This window comes from Solanum stenotomum, chromosome 4 (genome assembly GCF_019186545.1).
Source record: "Solanum stenotomum isolate F172 chromosome 4, ASM1918654v1, whole genome shotgun sequence".
Taxonomy (NCBI): Eukaryota; Viridiplantae; Streptophyta; class Magnoliopsida; order Solanales; family Solanaceae; genus Solanum; species Solanum stenotomum.
In genome coordinates, this window is record NC_064285.1 from 27,516,519 (window position 1) to 27,535,926 (window position 19,408).

General features: G+C 38.6%; 1 protein-coding gene across 6 annotated transcripts in view; it reads left to right on the forward strand.

Moving 5' to 3' along the window:
- The window catches only part of LOC125863070 (ABC transporter C family member 12-like), a 71,511-nt gene that overhangs the window by 5,807 nt on the left and 46,296 nt on the right, over nucleotides 1–19,408 (forward strand). For 2 of the 6 annotated variants that reach the window (XM_049543221.1, XM_049543218.1), the window contains exons 3-10: nucleotides 901–1,079; nucleotides 6,299–6,338; nucleotides 7,029–7,185; nucleotides 7,489–7,603; nucleotides 7,690–7,770; nucleotides 7,896–7,920; nucleotides 14,403–14,459; nucleotides 15,752–15,817. In XM_049543221.1, the coding sequence (XP_049399178.1) occupies nucleotides 901–1,079; nucleotides 6,299–6,338; nucleotides 7,029–7,185; nucleotides 7,489–7,603; nucleotides 7,690–7,770; nucleotides 7,896–7,920; nucleotides 14,403–14,459; nucleotides 15,752–15,817 (720 nt within the window). Of the gene's footprint in view, nucleotides 1–900; nucleotides 1,080–6,298; nucleotides 6,339–7,028; nucleotides 7,186–7,482; nucleotides 7,604–7,689; nucleotides 7,771–7,895; nucleotides 7,921–14,402; nucleotides 14,460–15,751; nucleotides 15,818–19,408 lie in introns of those variants that run through there. The other 4 variants (XM_049543219.1, XM_049543220.1, XM_049543222.1 and 1 more) reach the window with 4 other exon arrangements.

Here is a 19,408-nt window from a genome sequence, read left to right on the forward strand (position 1 = left end):
TTCAACACTTGACCTTGGCACACCATTCTTCTTTTTATTACTCCATGCCACCAGATTACTACTCAAGAAAGTGCAATACCCTGAAATTTACTTCTTGTTAAATAGGGACCTGGCATAGTCCGCATCCGTATAATTTTCTAAAGTCAAGATGCTTCCCCTTTTGAATTGAAGTCTTCTTAAGAGATCCTTTTCAGATTCTCTTTATTTTGTGTGCTTCTCTTAGGTGGACTACCTTTGGATTGTGCATAAACTGCCTCACCATGCTCATGACATAGACTATATTAAGTCTAGTGTGGAATGGGTAATTTAACCTTCCAACAAGTCGTTGTTATGACCTTTTATCAACTACTAGATCATCTGGTGCTTCACTCAACCCATGATTGTACTTGATAGGTGTACTCCCCAGTTTCCCCGTCTCCTTTAGTAAATTATAGACTTTTTTTTTTTTTAGACAAGTTATAGACTTATTTTTGGAATAGGTATAGACGGAAGGTTACTAAGGAAAGATTACCACTTGGTGAGAAATTTTGGTAGGTCATTGAGTAGCTTTAGGGTATGCACATATTTTTTGATGAAGTATGCTCTTTCTTTTGATAATGTTGATACAAAGATGCTTGGATCATCTTTTGCTGGGTATTCAAGTAATGATGCTCATGCTTCTTGGAAACATCAAACAGTTAAGACAGTTGGTCATTAGTTTACAATATGATTAGTTGGTCTGGACTTTGGAGAAGAAAATACTAGCATGATAACTTACATGTTCATCCAAGATCTGATCAGTTCTTTGCATTTAGTTATACATAACAGCAGCAATTTTGATTACTCCTACTTGTGGACCAGTCTAGTGAGATTTTTGCTTCATATATCTAGTCAACTGACATATGTACTCTTTTCTTCCAGATGGTTTCTTTGAGCATTGAGGCACTTGCTTGGATGTCCATTATTGTTATGAATCTAGTGGAAACTAAAGTCTATATCAAAGAGTTCCGATGGTATGTCAGATTCGGAGTAATGTATGTCTTGGTAGGTGAACTTGTGATCCTCAACTTCGTTTTTTCAATACAGAGTTTCTACTCAAGGTGAGTTTGATATTTTTATTTTTGGTCAATCGCTATTTGAAGTAATTTCCTTTCTCAAGGCTTATTAGTGTTGTCAAGTCATCTGGTCAACTTCATGAATGTTGGATGATCCATGAAGGGCTTTTCTATTAAGGAAAAAAAATTACCTTCCAACATGTTAGATAAAATAACTGCGTTGGATAATTATACTCCCATTGATTTTAAGAATTTGATTAATGAACGTGGCAGTAAGAAGTAAAATATGAAGGATCCCCTACAATTTCAAAGGCTTGATGAGTTTGAGAAATCAACAAAACTCTCCACCAATCTTCCCCTAAGAGCAAACAAGGGTTGCACACCAAACTTAAAAAGAAAAAAACACTCAGGAGATGAATCTCATGGTATGAAAAAGAGATCCTGTATATGCAAGAGAAGTCTGCATCTTGTCAGATATTCTCTGGAGAAAAAAATTAGAAAGAGCTTAAACATGTGAAACCCTTGGCATTATATTCTAGGAAGCAGCAATTGAGAAATCAGATGGTAAGAAAACAATAAAACAAGCTAGTTGTCTTTTTGGAGCCTTGGCACGAATTTAAACTTCTGAATTGTACAGCCTGCAAAATCTCAGATGAGTTGAGTCAGAATGAGGAGAGAACCAAGTTTCCTCGCCGGAACAAGTCCAGAAGTGGCACACACGCTCGGTTGTCCTGATTACATAGTGAATATTAAACTAAGAATGCTAAAGCAGAAACTCAAGGAGTGGAGCAAGTCAAATTTTGGGGAGCTCACTAGTAAGAAAAATAGCTTACTGGAGGAACTCACAGAAATTGATTTGATACAAGAAACCAGGGAATTGACTGAAGATGAAGTGATAATAAGAGCCACCATAGTAGTGGAGTTGGAAGAGTTGGCAAAAAATGAAGAATCGAAATGGAGACAAAAATCAAGGGTTTTATGGCTGAAACAAGGAGATAATAACACAAGGTTTTTTCAGAGAATGGCAACAGCCCACAGAAGGATCAACACTATTGATAGGTTGATAGACAGAGGAGAGGTTGCAGAAGACCCTGTAGAGATCAGGAACACTGAATCTGAGGAGTGGAGACCCAACTTTGACCTTATGGAATGTCCAACTATTTCTCAGGAAGAAAAGGATTGGATGCAAAGACCATTTACTGAATCAGAGGTCTTGCAATGCCTACAACTTTGTGATGGAGATAAAGCTCCAGGGCCAGATGGCTACACAATGAGTTTCTTTAAATCTTGTTGGGGAATTGTAAAAGAGGATCTGATGCTGACAATTCACAACTTCCATCAAAATGGAATTTTTGAAAAGTCTTTCAATGCCACCTTCCTAGCACTGATTCCAAAAAAACCTGGAGCAGAAGAATTGAAAGATTTCAGGCCTATTAGCTTGATAGGAGGAGTCTACAAGATCATTTCCAAACTGATTACTGAGAGGTTGAAGACAGTAATGGGGAAACTGGTTGATGTACACCAAATGGCCTTTCTGAAAGGAAGGCAAATCATGGATGCTGCACTAATTGTTAATGAGTTGGTAGACTCCAGAGTTAAGCAAAAAATTCCTGGAATTTTATGTAAGTTGGACATAGAGAAGGCCTATGATCACGTCAATTGGGCGTTTCTGCTGAAGGTCTTAAAGGACATGGGATTTGGGAGGAAATGGCTCAATTGGATAAAGTTCTGCATATCCACTGTTAAATTCTCCCTGATCATAAATGGAAACTCTGAAGGTTTTTTCCAATCACAAAGAGGTTTGAGACAAGGTGACCCTCTCTCACCTTTTCTCTTCTTGTTAGCCATGGAAGGCCTCAATCACATGATCAGAAAAGCAAATGTTAATGGATGGATTAAAGGCTTTAAGGCTCAGAATCAGGGGAATAGGGACAATGAGGTGGGGATTACGCATCTACTATATGCAGATGATACTTTAGTTTTCTGTGAGGCAGAGGTGATACAAATTAGACACATCAGAGCAATCCTTAATTGGCAAAAAAGTTCTCTATCCTGTGAATCAAGTGGATAATATGGAGTTGCTAGCTAGAAATCTTGGCTGCCAAATAGCAACCCTACCTACAAGGTATCTGGGCATGCCTTTAGGAGCACAAAATAAGGAGACAACTGTGTGGAGTGAAGTTTTGGAGAGATGTAACAAGAAGCTTGCTAGGTGGAAGAGTCAATACCTCTCCCAGGGAGGTAGGTTGACTCTAGTTAAATCTGTCCTTGATGCCCTTCCTTCATATATGATGAGCCTATTTCCAATTCCAAAGAACATTGTGAAAAAGATCGATCAACTCAGAAGGTCTTTCCTATGGAATGGAAATAAAGAGCACAAAAGTTACCATCTAGTTAAGTGGGATACTCTTACTCTTAGCAGAAAGCAAGGGGGGCTGGGAATAAAAAAGCTCAATCTTCAGAACAACTGTCTCCTTCAAAACTGGTTGTGGAGATTCTGCATTGAAGATCAGTCACTCTGGAAAAGAGTTATCACAATGAAGTACGGACTACAAAGCCATTGGATTACTGAGGAGGCTCTTGGAACTTTTGGATGCAGTGTGTGGAAGACTATTAGAAGATTATGGCCCCAATTCAAAGGCAACATCTCACTAAAGGTGGGAAATGGTAGGAAAATTGATTTTTGGAATGAACATTGGATTGGGGATGAAAGCTTGCAATCACTCTTCCCAGACCTGTTTATGCTCACCACTCAAAACAAGGCCACAATCTCACAGCTATGGAGTCCTCAGGGTTGGAATCTCATTTTCAGGAGAGCTTTGAATGATTGGGAAATCGAGAGGGTCATTAATCTGTTTCAGATCCTCAATGCCTTCCCAGGCACCTCCACTGAACCTGATAAGCCTATTTGGAGATGGCAAAGCAAAGGTGTGTTTACAGTAAAGTCATGTTACTGCAGATACAATATTGGCCAAACACAGATCAGAAACTGGCCATGGAAGTTAATATGGAAGATAAAAATACCATTGAAGATCTCATGTTTTGCCTGGTTAGTGTGCAAAAGGGCCTGCTTAACACATGAAGTGCTTCAAAAGAAAGGCAGACAATTATGCTCAAGATGCTTTATGTGTGATCAAGATGCAGAAGTTAATAGTCACTTATTCCTTCATTGCAAAGTAGCTACAAGCTTGTGGAACATGTTTCTTGGTCTTCTTGGTGTATGCTGGACAATTCCAAAGTCCACTAAGGATTTGCTCTACAGCTGGAAGGAGATAGGAAGAAGGGAGTCAAATGAAGATTGGTGGGAGTTAATCCCAGCCTGCATCTGGTGGTCCCTATGGAAAGAAAGGAACGGAAGATGCTTTGAGGATAAGAGAAACAACATCCAGAAAATTAGAATGAATTGTCTTAGTCTTTTGTACTTTTGGTGTAAACAAAATATGATGGGGGATATAGAACTTTTTGATGACTTCATAGGTAATTTGTAATCTCCCATAGGGTAGTTTGATATGCTCTGATGAGATTGTAAGTGACCTATGCTCATCATTTATTTGATGATGAGCCTTTTGTGAATACACAGTTACCTTTATCTCAAAAAAAAAAAAAACGACATACCCAGTGAAATTCGACAAGTGGGGTATAGGGAGGGTGGTGTGTACACACCCCTATCTATGGAGGTAGAGAGACTGTTTTTGATAGACCCTCGGCTCAAGTAAAGCATATCACAACGTTTATGAAAATATAATACAGTAAAAGGATTATGGAGAAAGAAACATTAGAAACAATATAATACGATAATCGAAGCAAAGAAAACAACATGTAATAATACATTCAAAGAATAAGAAAATAGGAGAATAGTACTAATACTACTAATAAGGTAAACTATATAGCCCAAGTCTACTTACAAACCTTACTTCCATATCCTCCTATCTAAGGTTATGTCCTCAGTGATGAGCTACATGTTTCTCCTCAATACTTCTTGGGCCTACCTTTACCTCTTCTCATACCTACAATAGCCAACCTCTCACACCTTCTCACTGGGGCGTCTACACATTTCCTCTTCACATGCCCGAACCATCTCAACCTCACTTTCCTCGTCTTGTCCACCATGGAGGCCACTCCCACCTTGTCCCTAATATCCTTGTTCCTTATCCTATACCTCATAGTATGCCCACACATTCGTCTTAACATCCTCATTTCCTCTACTTTTATCTTCTGGATGTGTGAGTTCTTGACTGACCAACACTTTACCTCATACAACAGAGTTGGTCTAACATCACTTTATAAAACTCATCTTTTATTCTTGGTTGCACATTCTTATCTCACAAACACCGGAAGCCTCCATTCATCCCTCCCTCTAATACGATATGTAACGTCCTCGTCGATCTCACCATTACCTTGGATCGTACACCTAAGATACTTGAAACTTCCTCTCTTGGAGATGCCATGAGTCTCGATCTTCACATGAGTTATGTCACTACACTCTACATTCTCCGTCTTAGTCCTGCTCAACCTGAAACCCTTTAGACTTTAGGTTCTATCTCCAAACCTCCATCTTATTGTTTACTCGCGTTGTGTGTCTTGTCAATCAGTACTATGTCATTCGCAAATAGCATACAACCATACACCATAGTACCTCTATTTGGTTACGCCGCGTTAGTTCTCACCAAGACGAATAAAAACGGGGTAAGAGTTGATCCCTAGTGCAACATTATGACAACTGGAAAGTGCTCGGAGTTTCCTCTTCCATCCTCACCCGTGTCTTGGCTCCATCGTAGATGTCCTTAATCACCCTAATGTAAGCTACAATACACTTCTAGTTCCCAAACATCTCCATAGAACCCCTAGAGACTTTGTCGTATTTTTTTTCTAGGTTAATGAACAACATGTGTAAGTCTCTCTTCCTCTTTGTTTTTTTCTCAACCACCTCCTTATGAGATGAATGACTTTTGTAGTTGAATGTCACAACATGAATCCAAATTGGTTCTCGTAATAGACACACCCCTTCTGATCCTCATCTCCACCACCCTAATTGTTTTCCTACTTACATTCATTCAGTAGATCTATAAGAAAACCTCTTTTATAAGAATTAGACTGTTCTCTGTACTGGAGGATTTGTAATCTCGAGTCGCAACTTTTTTTCATTCACTCAGTAGATTTATAAGAAAACCTTTTTGATTGCGTTGAAAGATTCTTTTCTATATGTGGACTTATGCTATCTAAGGAATCAGTACTTTACTCATAGCTTTTACTAAATTGTGCAGGTTTACACTGTACATCTATTACAGTTCAGTCATCTGTCAGGTACTTATCATGTCCTTATCATCTGTTAGCTTTTAGTGGGTGCATTTTGCATGTTTTCCTAGCTTTAAAAAATTAATCAGTCATATAATTCTTCAAGGGGATTTACCCAGGATTAGAGCTGATTTATATTGATGAAAGGATATATTGATTTTGCATGAGGTCTAGGAGTATTTCTTGACTGTAATATATTGTGCCCTGAATATCAGTTTATGTAAGATTACATTCAAGCAGTTTGAACAGTTGTAAAAACAATTTATATAGTTGAAGAATCGGAACCCTCAGGGGTTGGCCTGCTGGCAATTGACTTGAGCCTTGGGGTTTGCTCCCTTTCAAGGTCTCAAGTTCGAAACCCACTAGGTGCAAACAATTTCTGAGGGCCATCGGACTGGGTAAAACCTGAATTAACCGTGGTGCACTTGCGGGAAACTCCTTGCCGAGGGCCTATGCACCCCCGGGATTAGTCGGGGCTCAAAGAGACTCGGACACCCGGTGCAAATCAAAAAAAAAAATATTAATCATATTGGTTGGAGAGGAAATTGTGCCTTGTATCAGGCTGCAGTTGGAACACAATTCTGGTAACCAAGTTTATCTTTTATTCTGAAATGCATGGAAAACTAACATTTATATCTTAACTACCTACATTTTGTTCCATTAGAGATTGAAGTACAAAATCTGAAATGTTTTATGCAGATTGTATTTGGGGCCCTGCTTCTTGTCCATCTTCCTCATTTGAATCCTTTTCCTGGCTATATTCCATTAAGGAGTGAGTCCGTTGATGATAAAAATGATGAAACAATCCTTGGAGAAGACCATATTTGTCCTGAGAGATATGCAAGCATTTTGTCAAGTCAGTGGATTCTGCTTATTAATTTTAACCATGGCCACTTAATCCTGAAATGGTTTCATACTTTCATTTGGTTTGTTGTACTATAAGAAAGTTTATAGAAACAATATGAATGATTTGCACTGATGGACTTTGCATACATCTCTTGTTCATTCTTTCAGAATACAATGACTTTATGCCTTCTCTATTTAATGACTTGAATCTAATTTTCTTATGACTTTTCATTAAAACTGGTAGGTCCTGTGGGACATTGAACTATCTTTTTTCAATAGCTAAATGATAATTGGAGTTGCTTAACTGTGGTAGGGATATCTTTTGGATGGATAACTCCCCTCTTGCGACAAGGTTATAGCAGACCAATCACTGAAAAGGATGTTTGGAAGTTAGACTCATGGGATAAGACAGAGACATTGAGTGCAAGGTTGTAATCGGTGTATCTTTCTCCCTCAATATTTGCATAATCAACTGTAAGAGCGTTGTCACAATTTATGCATTTCAACTCTTTAGATTCCAAAGGTGTTGGACTGAAGAATCTCAGAGGAAAAAACCATGGCTTCTACGCGCTTTGAATTGCAGTCTTGGAGGCAGGTATGATTTTTTCTACATTCTATTCCCAACAGTCTTCTTTTGCCTATTTTGTGAGAGGAAACTATATCCATGCTTCTTTTCCCTCCTCTGCATGTTCTCTTATTTCTTTCTGCAATTTTCTACAGGTTCTGGTATGGAGGTCTCTTCAAAGTAATGTGCTTATTCCCTGGATTGTCATAAAATCTAGTTCGCTTTTCCTTTAATGTTTAGTTTTTCCTCTGTATGTTAAAAGTTACTTTGAGATACCAAAAAGTAAAGAACCTACAACACAACATGGTTCTCTACAAAAGACGCCCAATCCTCTGAACAACCCAATATATATATATATATGTATGTATATATCTATATATAGTACATGGCATGATTAGTTTAGTCTACGAAACCTCTAAGACGTAACATCAATAATAAAAGTGTTAGGACAAGGCTCTAACGTACCCAAAATAGCTAAATATACATATGACATGACAAATACCCCGAATGATGAGTGAGGCTCACCAATAGCAGTTGAAGATGAGAGAGATGCCTAATGTGGAATCTTGTTACCCGAAGTCTCGAAACCTGCATAATGAAATGCAACATCCCCAACAAAAGGGATGCGAGAACCGTTTGTTAGAGTTGGTAAAAGTCCTACATTGGTTAGGGAATGGACTAGTGGTCTCCTTATATGGACTTGGGCAATCCTCCCCTCATGGGCTAGCTTTTGGGGTTGAGTTAGGCCATGTGTCATATCTTTACATGGTATCAGAGCCAGGTCCATCCCCGTTTGGGCTCCCGGTCCACGCTTCAGTCGTGCCTGGGCGTGTAGGGGGTTGTTAGAGTGGGTAAAAGTCCCACATTGGTTGGGGAATGAACTAGTGGTCCCCTTATATGGACTTGGGCAATCCTCCCCTCATGAGCTAGCTTTTGGGGTTGAGTTAAGCCCATGTGTCATATCTTTACACCGGTGAATAACACTTGTATGATAGAGCATAATCAACATAGTAAAGAAATGTGAGGGCATATTAAAGGAAAGGACATACCATATTTCTATAAGTGTATCATGAGAACTAAGAGAACCATTATCATCAAAATAAGATTCAATAAACATAAATGAACAAAAGTAATTGTAGTGGGAGTTATCTAGTCATCGACACCACAATGTAATATATATGGGGTCTGATCTTGGCCCGGTCCACTAGGCCATCCCACCTTGCCGGGATGACTACACATTCATAACTTTTTCTACCATTGGACCCACATCATAAAACCCTCTTTTTGGGTAACATTAAGGTATCGCCCGCACCAATGGTACGGCCTTGTCCTACGTAGTTTTGAGTGCTTTAGACGTAGACTAAAACCTTTTTGGCTAACCAAGTAGTACTCCCAAAACATTTGATAACATATATGGCTCATTGGCCCCTTTTTCATTAACAGTAAATAATGTGGCTCTTTTGGCTTATTATATCCCTTTAGCATAATTTCATGGGTCACAATGTAAGAAGGAGAAATCTTTGGTCATCATGTAAACTTTTAAGTGAAATCATTGATTTTGTCAATACACAGATAGTAGGATATCGTAAGAGACATCTAAAGGTTTATTGAACTGGAAACATTGAGAATATAAGTCTATTCCCTCTTTCTCTTACTTTGTAGCCTTTGAAATGGAAGAAATAGGTAGATTTTTGGCCTATCGTGGGCATAATGAAAAAAAATCGATTTCGGGAAGTTTACCATGCTCGCACCAGGCCATTTCGAATGAACTTCACTAAATGTACATATAATTATGTACAAAGCTTAGATTGATGAACAGTTTGTTGAATTTGAATGTAGACTCGAAGACCTTTAGTTGGATAGGTAATTCATCACATAAAACTTTATACACCGGAAGATATGCTTGTTAGAAGTTGGACCTTGTGCCAACATTCGAAAACTTAATCCGCGGCATAGCTTCCGATCGACCTTGTGCTAGAGCTCCCCTTAGACCTTAATTTACTTCCAGCACACCTCCTACTCTAGTTATCATTCCCGTTTGATAAGGTACGAGTCTGTAGCCTCCTTTGGCACACAAAGGTATTATTTCTAATCATTGATGTCACACTTAATTTTTTAAATCTTTTTGGGCTTTCATCCTTTATTGCAAAGTACCTTGACATCCTTCCTAGTCCGTTTAATTACTTTTGACCTCATAATCATTGGGTGGTCCCCACCTTCCTGTTTTGGTGTGGTTTTCATGGTTCAAATTCATGATCTTACATTGGTGGTCCCCATGCTCTGGTTTTGTTTGGTTTTCAAGGTTTGAATTCATGGAGTCTTACAAAGCTCCCTTTTCAAATATAAAACCAGCAGGGTAGCTATAAAGAAATCTAACAAGATAGAGTATTGTGTATTGAGGGAGATGACTGTCAACGTTAAGGGTAAAGATAAAATGTGATAACAGAACTAATCAAATGGATATAATTCTTTTTAACTGGAGATGCAGTGGACAATATAGTTGTTAGAATAGAAATAAGTATTTTCTACTTAGAATAGGAATAGGAATAGGAATAAGAAAAGGAATCCTAGTTGGAAAAGGATTCCAATGTAGTGTCTATAAATAGGGTCTCAATGTAACTATTTAGATACACAATTCAATAATATTTTTCCCATATATTTCTCACAGGGTATCAGAGCATTGGTGAGAAACTTCAAGTCACCGTGTCAAATTCCGGCGACGACGGTTGGGACTGATTTGTGTCATCTTTCGTTCTGAAGGTGTTGTGCGAAAGACAACACCATCACGAGGCTCGGGAAGCTCAGGCAACCGAACCCCAATTAGATCCACCGGAAAACAGCCCTTCACGAGCCGTTCGAAGGTGAAAGTTTTCCGGCAAGATTTGGTCACGCGTTGGCGCGTGAGTGTTGCTCCGATCATCTGTTTTCGAGCAGTTTTCTTCTGTTAGGGTCGTCCAGTATTTCCGACCAGAACCCAGTCAGTTTTCTCCAAATTCAATCACCGGAATTAGGGTTCCGGTGATTTACAGGCAGTTTCCGGTGAAAGCAGACCACTGTAGGGCAGTTTCCGGCAAGTTCCCGGTAAAATTAGAATTTTCAGGCCACTGTGGGCAGATTCCGGCAGCTTCCAATATTTCCAAACCACTGTAGCAGTTTCCGTCAGTTTCCAGCATACATACCAGTCTATGGAGAATCGACGAAGGAGAGAATTTTTTGGAAAATCTCGATCCAAGTGTAGTCATTGTCATAAACTTGGACACACTCGTGACGTATATTATATTTTGCATGGTCCACCACCCAGTTATGATCCTATTGTTCTAAAGGAATATAATGAGCTCCTTCGAAATCGCGCAAGTAAACAACGTTTTGGAAAACCTCGATCCAAGTGTAGTCATTGTCATAAACCTGGACATACTCGTGACATGTTATATTTTGCATGGTCCACCACCCAGTTATGATCCTATTGTTCTATAAAGGAATATAAAGAGTTCTTTCGGTATCGTGCAAATAAACAAACGTCTCCACAAGTAGTTTCGGTTGCACAACCTGATGTTTCTGTTGCGGGTAATTCATTTACTTGTGTGTCACAGTCTAGCACTCTTGGATCATGGGTCATAGACTCGGGGGCTTCTGATCATATCTCTGGTAATAAATCACTATTGTCTGATATTGTTTATTCACAATCTCTTCCATCTATTACTTTAGCCAATGGGATCCAAACAAAACCAAAAGGGGTTGGAAAAGCCAAACCCGTATCTTCTGTCACCCTAGACTCTAGACTCTGTTCTTTATGTCCCTGGTTCTCCTTTTAATCTAGCATCGGTTAGTCGTTTGAGGAAAGCCCTACATTGTAGCATAACCTTTTTTGATGATTTTTTTCTCATGCAGGGATAGATGATTGGAACAGGACATGAATCACAAGACCTTTACTATCTTACCTCTTCAAATTCCTTAACAACATGCTCCGTTACAGATTCCCCAGATCTAATTCACAAACGTTTAGGACATCCAAGTCTATCCAAACTGCAAAAGATGGTGCCTAGTTTGTCTAGTTTATCCACATTAGATTGTGAGTCGTGTCAACTTGGGAAACACACTCGTGCTACATTTTCATGTAGTACTGAGGATCGTTCAGAGTCTATGTTTTCATTAGTTCATTCTGATATTTGGGGTCCTAGTAGAGTCGGTTCCACCTTAGGATTTTGTTATTTTGTTAGTTTCATTGATGATTATTCGAGATGCACTTGGGTTTTTTTAATGAAAGATCGTTCTGAGTTATTTTCTATATTCAAAAGTTTCTTTGCTGAAATACAAAATCAGTTTGGTGCTTCTATTCGTACATTTCATAGTGATAATGCCTTAGAATACTTATCATCCCAAATTTAGGAGTTTATGTCTCACCAAGGAATTATTCACCAAACATCTTGTCCATACACTCCTCAGCAAAATGGTGTAGCAGAAAGAAAGAATAGGCATCTCATTGAGACTGCTCGCACTCTCCTTATTGAATCCCATGTTCTGCTGCGTTTTTAGGGTGATGCAGTCCTTTCATCTTGTTATTTAATTAATAGAATGCCGTCTTCTTCTATTCAGAATCAGGTTCCACATTCCATACTGTTTCCTCAGTCACATTGTCTATCATCACCCCATTATGCATTTGTGTCGTCTTTGTCCTCTATTTCCATTCCTAAGACTACAGGCGAAGCACTTTCTCATTCTGGATGGAGGCAGGCTATGGTTGATGAGATGTCTGCTTTACATAAGAGTGGTACTTGGGAGCTTGTCTCCCTTCCTGCAGGTAAATCTACTGTTGGTTGTCGTTGGGCTTATGCAGTCAAAATTGGTCCACACGGTCAGGTTGATCGACTTAAGGCTCGCCTTGTTGCCAAAGGGTATACTCAGATATTTGGGCTAGATTATAGTGACACTTTCGCTCCTGTGGCTAAAATAGCATCAGTTCGTCTTTTTCTATCTATGGCTGCCGTTCGTCATTGGCCTCTTCATCAGTTGGACATTAAGAATGCTTTTCCGCATGGTGATCTTGAGGAAGAAGTCTATATGGAGCAACCACCTGGTTTTGTTGCTCAGGGGGAGTCTAGTGCCTTGTATGTCGATTGCGTAGGTCACTCTATGGTCTGAAACAGTCTCCTCGAGCTTGGTTTGGGAAGTTCAGCACAGTAATTCAGGAGTTTGGCATGACTCGTAGTGGAGCTGATCACTCTGTGTTTTATCGGCATTCTGCACCAAGTCGATGTATCTATTTGGTTGTTTACGTTGATGATATTGTTATTATCGGTAATGATCAAGATGGTATCATCGATTTGAAACAACATCTCTTTAAGCTCTTCCAGACTAAAGACCTTGGCAGATTGAAGTATTTTCTAGGTATTGAGGTTGCTCAGTCTAGATCAGGTATTGTTATTTCTCAACACAAGTATGCCTTAGACATTCTTGAGGAGACAGGAATGATGGGATGTAGACCTATTGACACTTCTATGGATTCGAATGTTAAACTCCTTCCAGGGCAGAGGGAGCCACTTAGTAATCCTGAAAGGTATAGACGGCTTGTTGGAAAGTTGAATTATCTCACAGTGACTAGACCTGACATCTTTTTTCCTGTGAGTGTTGTAAGTCAGTTTATGACTTCCCCTTGTGATAGTCATTGGGAAGCAGTTGTCCGTATTCTGCGATATATAAAATCAGCTCCCGGTAAAGGACTACTCTTTGAGGATCAAGGCCATGAGCATATCAGTGGATATACAGACGCTGATTGAGCAGGATCACCCTCTGACAGACGTTCGACATCCGGATATTGTGTTTTAGTGGGAGGTAATTTGGTGTCGTGGAAGAGTAAGAAACAAAATGTGGTTGCTCGATCTAGTGCAGAATCAGAATATCGAGCAATGGCGACAACAACTTGTGAGCTAGTTTGGATCAAACAGTTGCTGGGAGAACTAAAATTTGGCAAAATTGATCAGATGAAACTTGTGTGTGATAATCAAGCGGCTCTTCATATCGCATCAAATCCAGTGTTTCATGAAAGGACTAAGCACATTGAGATTGACTGTCACTTTGTCTGAGAAAAGATACTCTCGAGAGATATTGTTACGAAATTTGTGAAGTCAAATGATCAGCTTGCAGATATCTTCACCAAGTCCCTCGCATGTCCTCGTATTAATTACATCTGTAACAAGCTAGGTACATATGAATAGGGGGAGTGTTAGAATAGAAATAAGTATTTCCTACTTAGAATAGGAATAGGAATAGGAATAAGAATAGGAATCCTAGTTGGAAAAAGATTCCAATGTAGTGTCTATAAATAGGGTCTCAATGTAACTATTTAGATACACAATTCAATAATATTTTTCCCATATATTTCTCACAATAGTAAAAGGGAAAATAATTTTTTCTCTGATACCTGATTTTCTTTCTTCCTTGTTTTGAATTCATCCTGACATTCAGGTTCCTTTCCATCACTCCATTTCAAAAAAAGCATGCTGAAATCTTCTCTCTGGTTACTTTTCTCACCATGACAAGATATTTTAGGCTTACATTTTCCCGTTTGGATCTGAAATTCTTTAATTGAGTCATCTTTTAATCCTCTACCATTTCTGATTTTTGAATTCCGTGTGAATATGTTCTTTTCCTATTTTAATTTTCAGGTTGGTAGTGATCTTTGTCAGTTTGTGGGACCACTACTACTGAATCGTCTCTTAGAGGTAACTTTTGGTTGCTGGGATTTGTTTACTTTGATCTCTAATCTGGTGGGCAATTTTCTCATAATTAGTACACACACATAAGAAAAGTTGCTGATTCTTATTTTGTGAATATTGTTATGTTGTTTGACAAGTAACAAGTATGAAAAAAGTTAATATATGTAGATGACTGATTAATAAGGAATACAAAAGTCTACACTTGTGATACATTCTCAATGAGGGAATCTAACTAGTCTTACATGTCATATTAATCATCTTATCAATCTTTACTTCCAAATGTTTTTCAACCACTGCTAATATAATATGCACATATTCTTCAAATCTATATTCAAGTTAATTTGAAGCTCGATAAAAGAATTTCAAATGGGACTGTTGAGAATATAATTAACTAATAAAATTGTGCTCTCTCTAACAGCTTAAGCTTTTAGATGAGATGGTCACATACTTCAACTTGGTATCAGAGCAGACAGAGGTCCTGGGATTGAATCTCACCGTCATCCATATCAAAAAGAATTTCCATGTGTTTGGCCAATGAAAAAGAATCAGGTCCGCACGTGAGGGGGCGTGTTGAGAATATAATTAACTAATAAAAGTGTGCTCTCTCTAACATCTTAAGCTTTTAGATGAGGATGGTCACCCACTTCAACACCATTGTTAGAGAGAACACACTTTTATTAGTTAAATATATTCTCAACAGGGACAACTGTTAGAGAGAAAACACACTTTTATTAGTTAAATATATTCTCAATTGGGACAATGGTGTAATTACAAATTAAAGAACATAATATACTGGGGCAGATGTAGTGTAATTGTTATGGGTTCATCCGAACCCAATAGCTTTGTCTCAGACTTCATGTATGTACTAAAAAATTTAAACAATTACACATACTGATTTTGAACCTTATAAAACAAATAGGCTGTGGTATTCCCGAATTTGAACCTATAAAGTTAAAATTGTGGATTTGCCTATGATATTATGGAAGAGAGTGCATTTTGTTTAGTGGTGGATTTGTTTAATAGCCATCTTATCTTAATATTGAGATTCAATCTACTGTGTCTTCACTAGATATAGACAAGCATAAGTGATGTTAAAAATATTAAATATATAAGAAATTTGGATAGAGAGCCTATAGGAGAGACTAATCCCCGTTATGTTTCCTCCTCGTAGAGCTGTTACCTTCCTGTTTCTGGTATGCCATTCTTGTTTTGCTTTGCATATTATGCATGGAAGTAGTGCACTTTTTTGGGTTTTCTGATATTATATCTCCTCATTGTCAACTTGATATTGCTTACAGTCTTTGGAACGCGGTGATCCAGCTTGGATTGGCCACTTATATGCTTTTCTGATATTTGTTGGGGTGGTAAGATTCAATCTTCATCATATTAAAAGCATATATTTCATTGCTTTCACTATAATAGCACCAAGATGGTGTACCAAATTACTATGTGTATGATTTAGCGTGGAGCTTAGAAGATCAACATTCATTTACTCAGAGAATTCATATAGTTATCATAACATAAAATAAAATAAAGGACTAAGTTATGATATAGGATAGATCTTCATATACTTAATGCTCGTCTATTGTCAATCTGTGTCGATCTAGAATGACATAGTGGATTCACTTCTTGTATGCTTCCCTTAATCTTTTGTAGCTTCCAATTTGCCAGAGTCTGCTCTTGTCTTTACTAATGCCATGAACACAACAGAATTGCTAAAGCTCATAATTCAGCACGAAAAGGGCAGTGTTACAAGTAGATAGGCCACAATATTGTCTTTTGCAGATCAGTGCAACTCACATAAATTGACTTTCTTTTCCAAAAGTTGCCAGAAATTATTACTGCACTTTTGGTCATACACAACCAAAAAGAAAAGAAAAAGAAAAAGAAAAAGAAAAAGAAAAAGAAAAAGAAAAAGAAAAAGAAAAGGAAGAGGGAGAGGAAGAGGAAAAGGAGGAAGAGGAAAAGGAGGAAGAGGAAGAGGAAGAGGAAGAGGAAAAGGAAAAGGAAGGCCTCCCTTTTTTCCGTCTCAATGAGCATCTGGAAGGCACTCCTGTCTCCTCCTTTGTAAAGATACCTGTAAAACGATTTGACTGGAAGTACCCCTTTACTCAATTTTTTCAAAAGCAACCGTTTTTGTTCATCTTAAAATGTGTTTGATTGTGTCTTCAGACAATTCTGCAGCTTCTTCATACTCCTTTCACTGAGGAAGTTTCTAAAACATGTATTTCAAACCATTCCTGAATGAACACACATAAAGGGTCAGGTAGCAGTTGAATATGACTGCATCTTTTGTGTGAAACACCATACCACAGATCCAACCAGAAAAGGATATGATTAGTGTTTGTTAACTACATGACCCATGAATTTGAGGGACTTCTTCTGTCCTTATCTTCCCCATGTGAACTTGTGGCTTCCTCTAATAACCTTCCATTTCTGAGACATCCCTGATTTGCTATTCTGGCAAACAATAAAAACATCTTCATGAGCAAATGTTGACAACCGCTTAAGCAATAGGGCTTGGTTGAACAAGGGTAATCTGCAAATAAGCAGGCACACACAAGGTAAACGAGCTCCATTGGCCCCTTCCCATAGAGTTCACTCATTAATTTCTCTGGTTTCGCACCCAAGGGTGTGGCCTAGTGGTCAATGAAGTGGGTAAGAACCATGAGGTCTTAGATTCAAATCCTAGAAAAGACAAAAACACTAGGTGATTTCTTCCCATCTGTCCTAGCCTTCATGGATAGAGTAACCTAGTATTTGTTGTTGCTGGTTACCTAGTATTTGTTGTTGCTGGTGAGAGGTGACAGGTATCCTGTGGAATTAGTCGAGGTATGCAGAAGTTGGCCTGAACACCATGGTTATCCAAAATAAATAAATCTGGTTTCTTGGCCACTAAAGAAAGGTAATTGATAGGATTGGTTGAAAAATTACTTTATCGGAGCCCCAAATTAAGTACATATTGCTTGTTCTATCCTCCTAGTCTCTTCTCAAGTATGTTAACTATTGTTTTAATTTGAATATTTCCAACATTACCAAATATTTTTTTGATACTGAAGCACTGTGACATTAAAGGATATAGGCTGATTGTGCCCATTATGAACCTTCCTCATTGAGAGTAATTTAGACTTCATCATATCAATGTGTAGCCCAAAAGATCGCGTCAAACCAAACTAGGAGGACTGTTTGACAGGGTTAGAAAATGAGTAAATTTTAGTTCACATAATCATAAGCTTTCTTGCCTTGTTTAATATTTTGCCTTGGTTTCTTCACTCCTGTTCTTTTCTTGAGCCGAGGGTCTATCGGAAACAACCTCTTTACCTCCCTAGGTTGTTGAGGTGGGTTGGTGGTGGTATACATGGTTGGTTGTGGTGGTGAATATGGTTGGTGGTGGTGGTTGCCAGTTGAAGTAAAGATTGTGGAGATGGTGATTAATGGTGTTGGTGGTTGTCAATGGTCATTATGCAATGCATGTTCATGGTGGAGGTGGCTGGCTATTAAGGTTGTTGATGATAGTGGTTCTTCGCTGCTATGTTGCTCGGACTCTTTAAAAATGTCGACGGGTGCGTGTCTAATTCTTCCAAACTAGTGCTTGTTTGAAGGATCCGACACAGGTGCGACATCATCTTAGGAGAGTCTGAGTAACATAGGTTCGCGCTTTATTTGTTGGTAGTGGTTATCTACCTGATGCTTCACTATTTGGTTGTAGTAAACAACATTGTTTAATTTTCAAGAGATCTTTCCTTTAGCATGGGATAGAGTAGAAATATTACATCATACGGATGTGGTTTTATACCAACAGATAACCTTAATATCTAATGAGATTGGTGATATTTCTCATGTCTTAAATGTAACTTCCCACGCTAAATTATTCCCTATAATAGAAATCTTCTCCCTTGTGAAAAAAATAGTGGGCCAATATGTATGGCTCTGTACTGCTGGAATCAAGCATGTCATTTGGGTGCTATCTTAATATGATTCATTGGTTTGGTAAGGACACTGGTTACTGGTAGAGCAATGCAGTGAGAGGAAGGACTTACACATGGTGTTCATCGTCCTGGAAAAGACTTACGACAAAGTCCCAAGGGAGGTTCTATGGAGATGCTTGGACACTAGAGTATACTTGTGGACTATACTATGGTGATCAAGGACATGTATGATGGAGCCAAGACCTGGGTAAGGATAGTAGGAGGATAGTTGGAGCATTTCCTAGTTTTGATGGGGTTGTACCAGGGATCAACCCTTAGCTTGTTTTTATTTGCCTTGATGATGGATACATTAATGCGTCAAATTCAAGGTAAGGTGCCATAGTGTAAGCTATTTGCAGATGACATACTTTTGATTGATGCGACTCGCGACAGAGTTAATGCTAAGCTACACGTTTGGAGACAGACCTTGGAGTTTAAAGGCTTAAGGTTAAGTAGGACCAAAACAAAATATTTGACGTAACACATGCGACTGGTGTAGAAGTAGATTTGATACACAGGTCATCCAAAAGAGAAGAAATTTCAAGTGTCTTGAGCCTTATTATCCAAGAAAATGGGGAAATTGACGAGTATGTCACCCATCGTATTGGTGCAGAGTGGATGAAATGAAGGCTTGCATTGGGAGTCTTGTGTGATAAGAAGGTGTCACCAAAACTTAAAGACAAATTATACAAAGTGGTAGTTAGACCAACTATGTTGTATGAGGCGGAGTGTTGTATGGTCCAGAACTCTCACGTTTAGAAATTGAAAGTTGCAGAAATGAGGATGCTGGATATTCGAAAAAAGGTTTAGTGGCTTTGGTGGAGGACAAGATGCAGAAACTGAGACTGAGTTGGTTCGGACATTTGAAGAGGAGATGTTCGGATGCCCTAGTGCGGAAGCGTGAGAGACTAGCTATGGATGGTTTCAGGAGAGGTGGAAGTAGATCGAAGAAGTATTAAGGAAAAGTGATTAGACAAGACATGATGC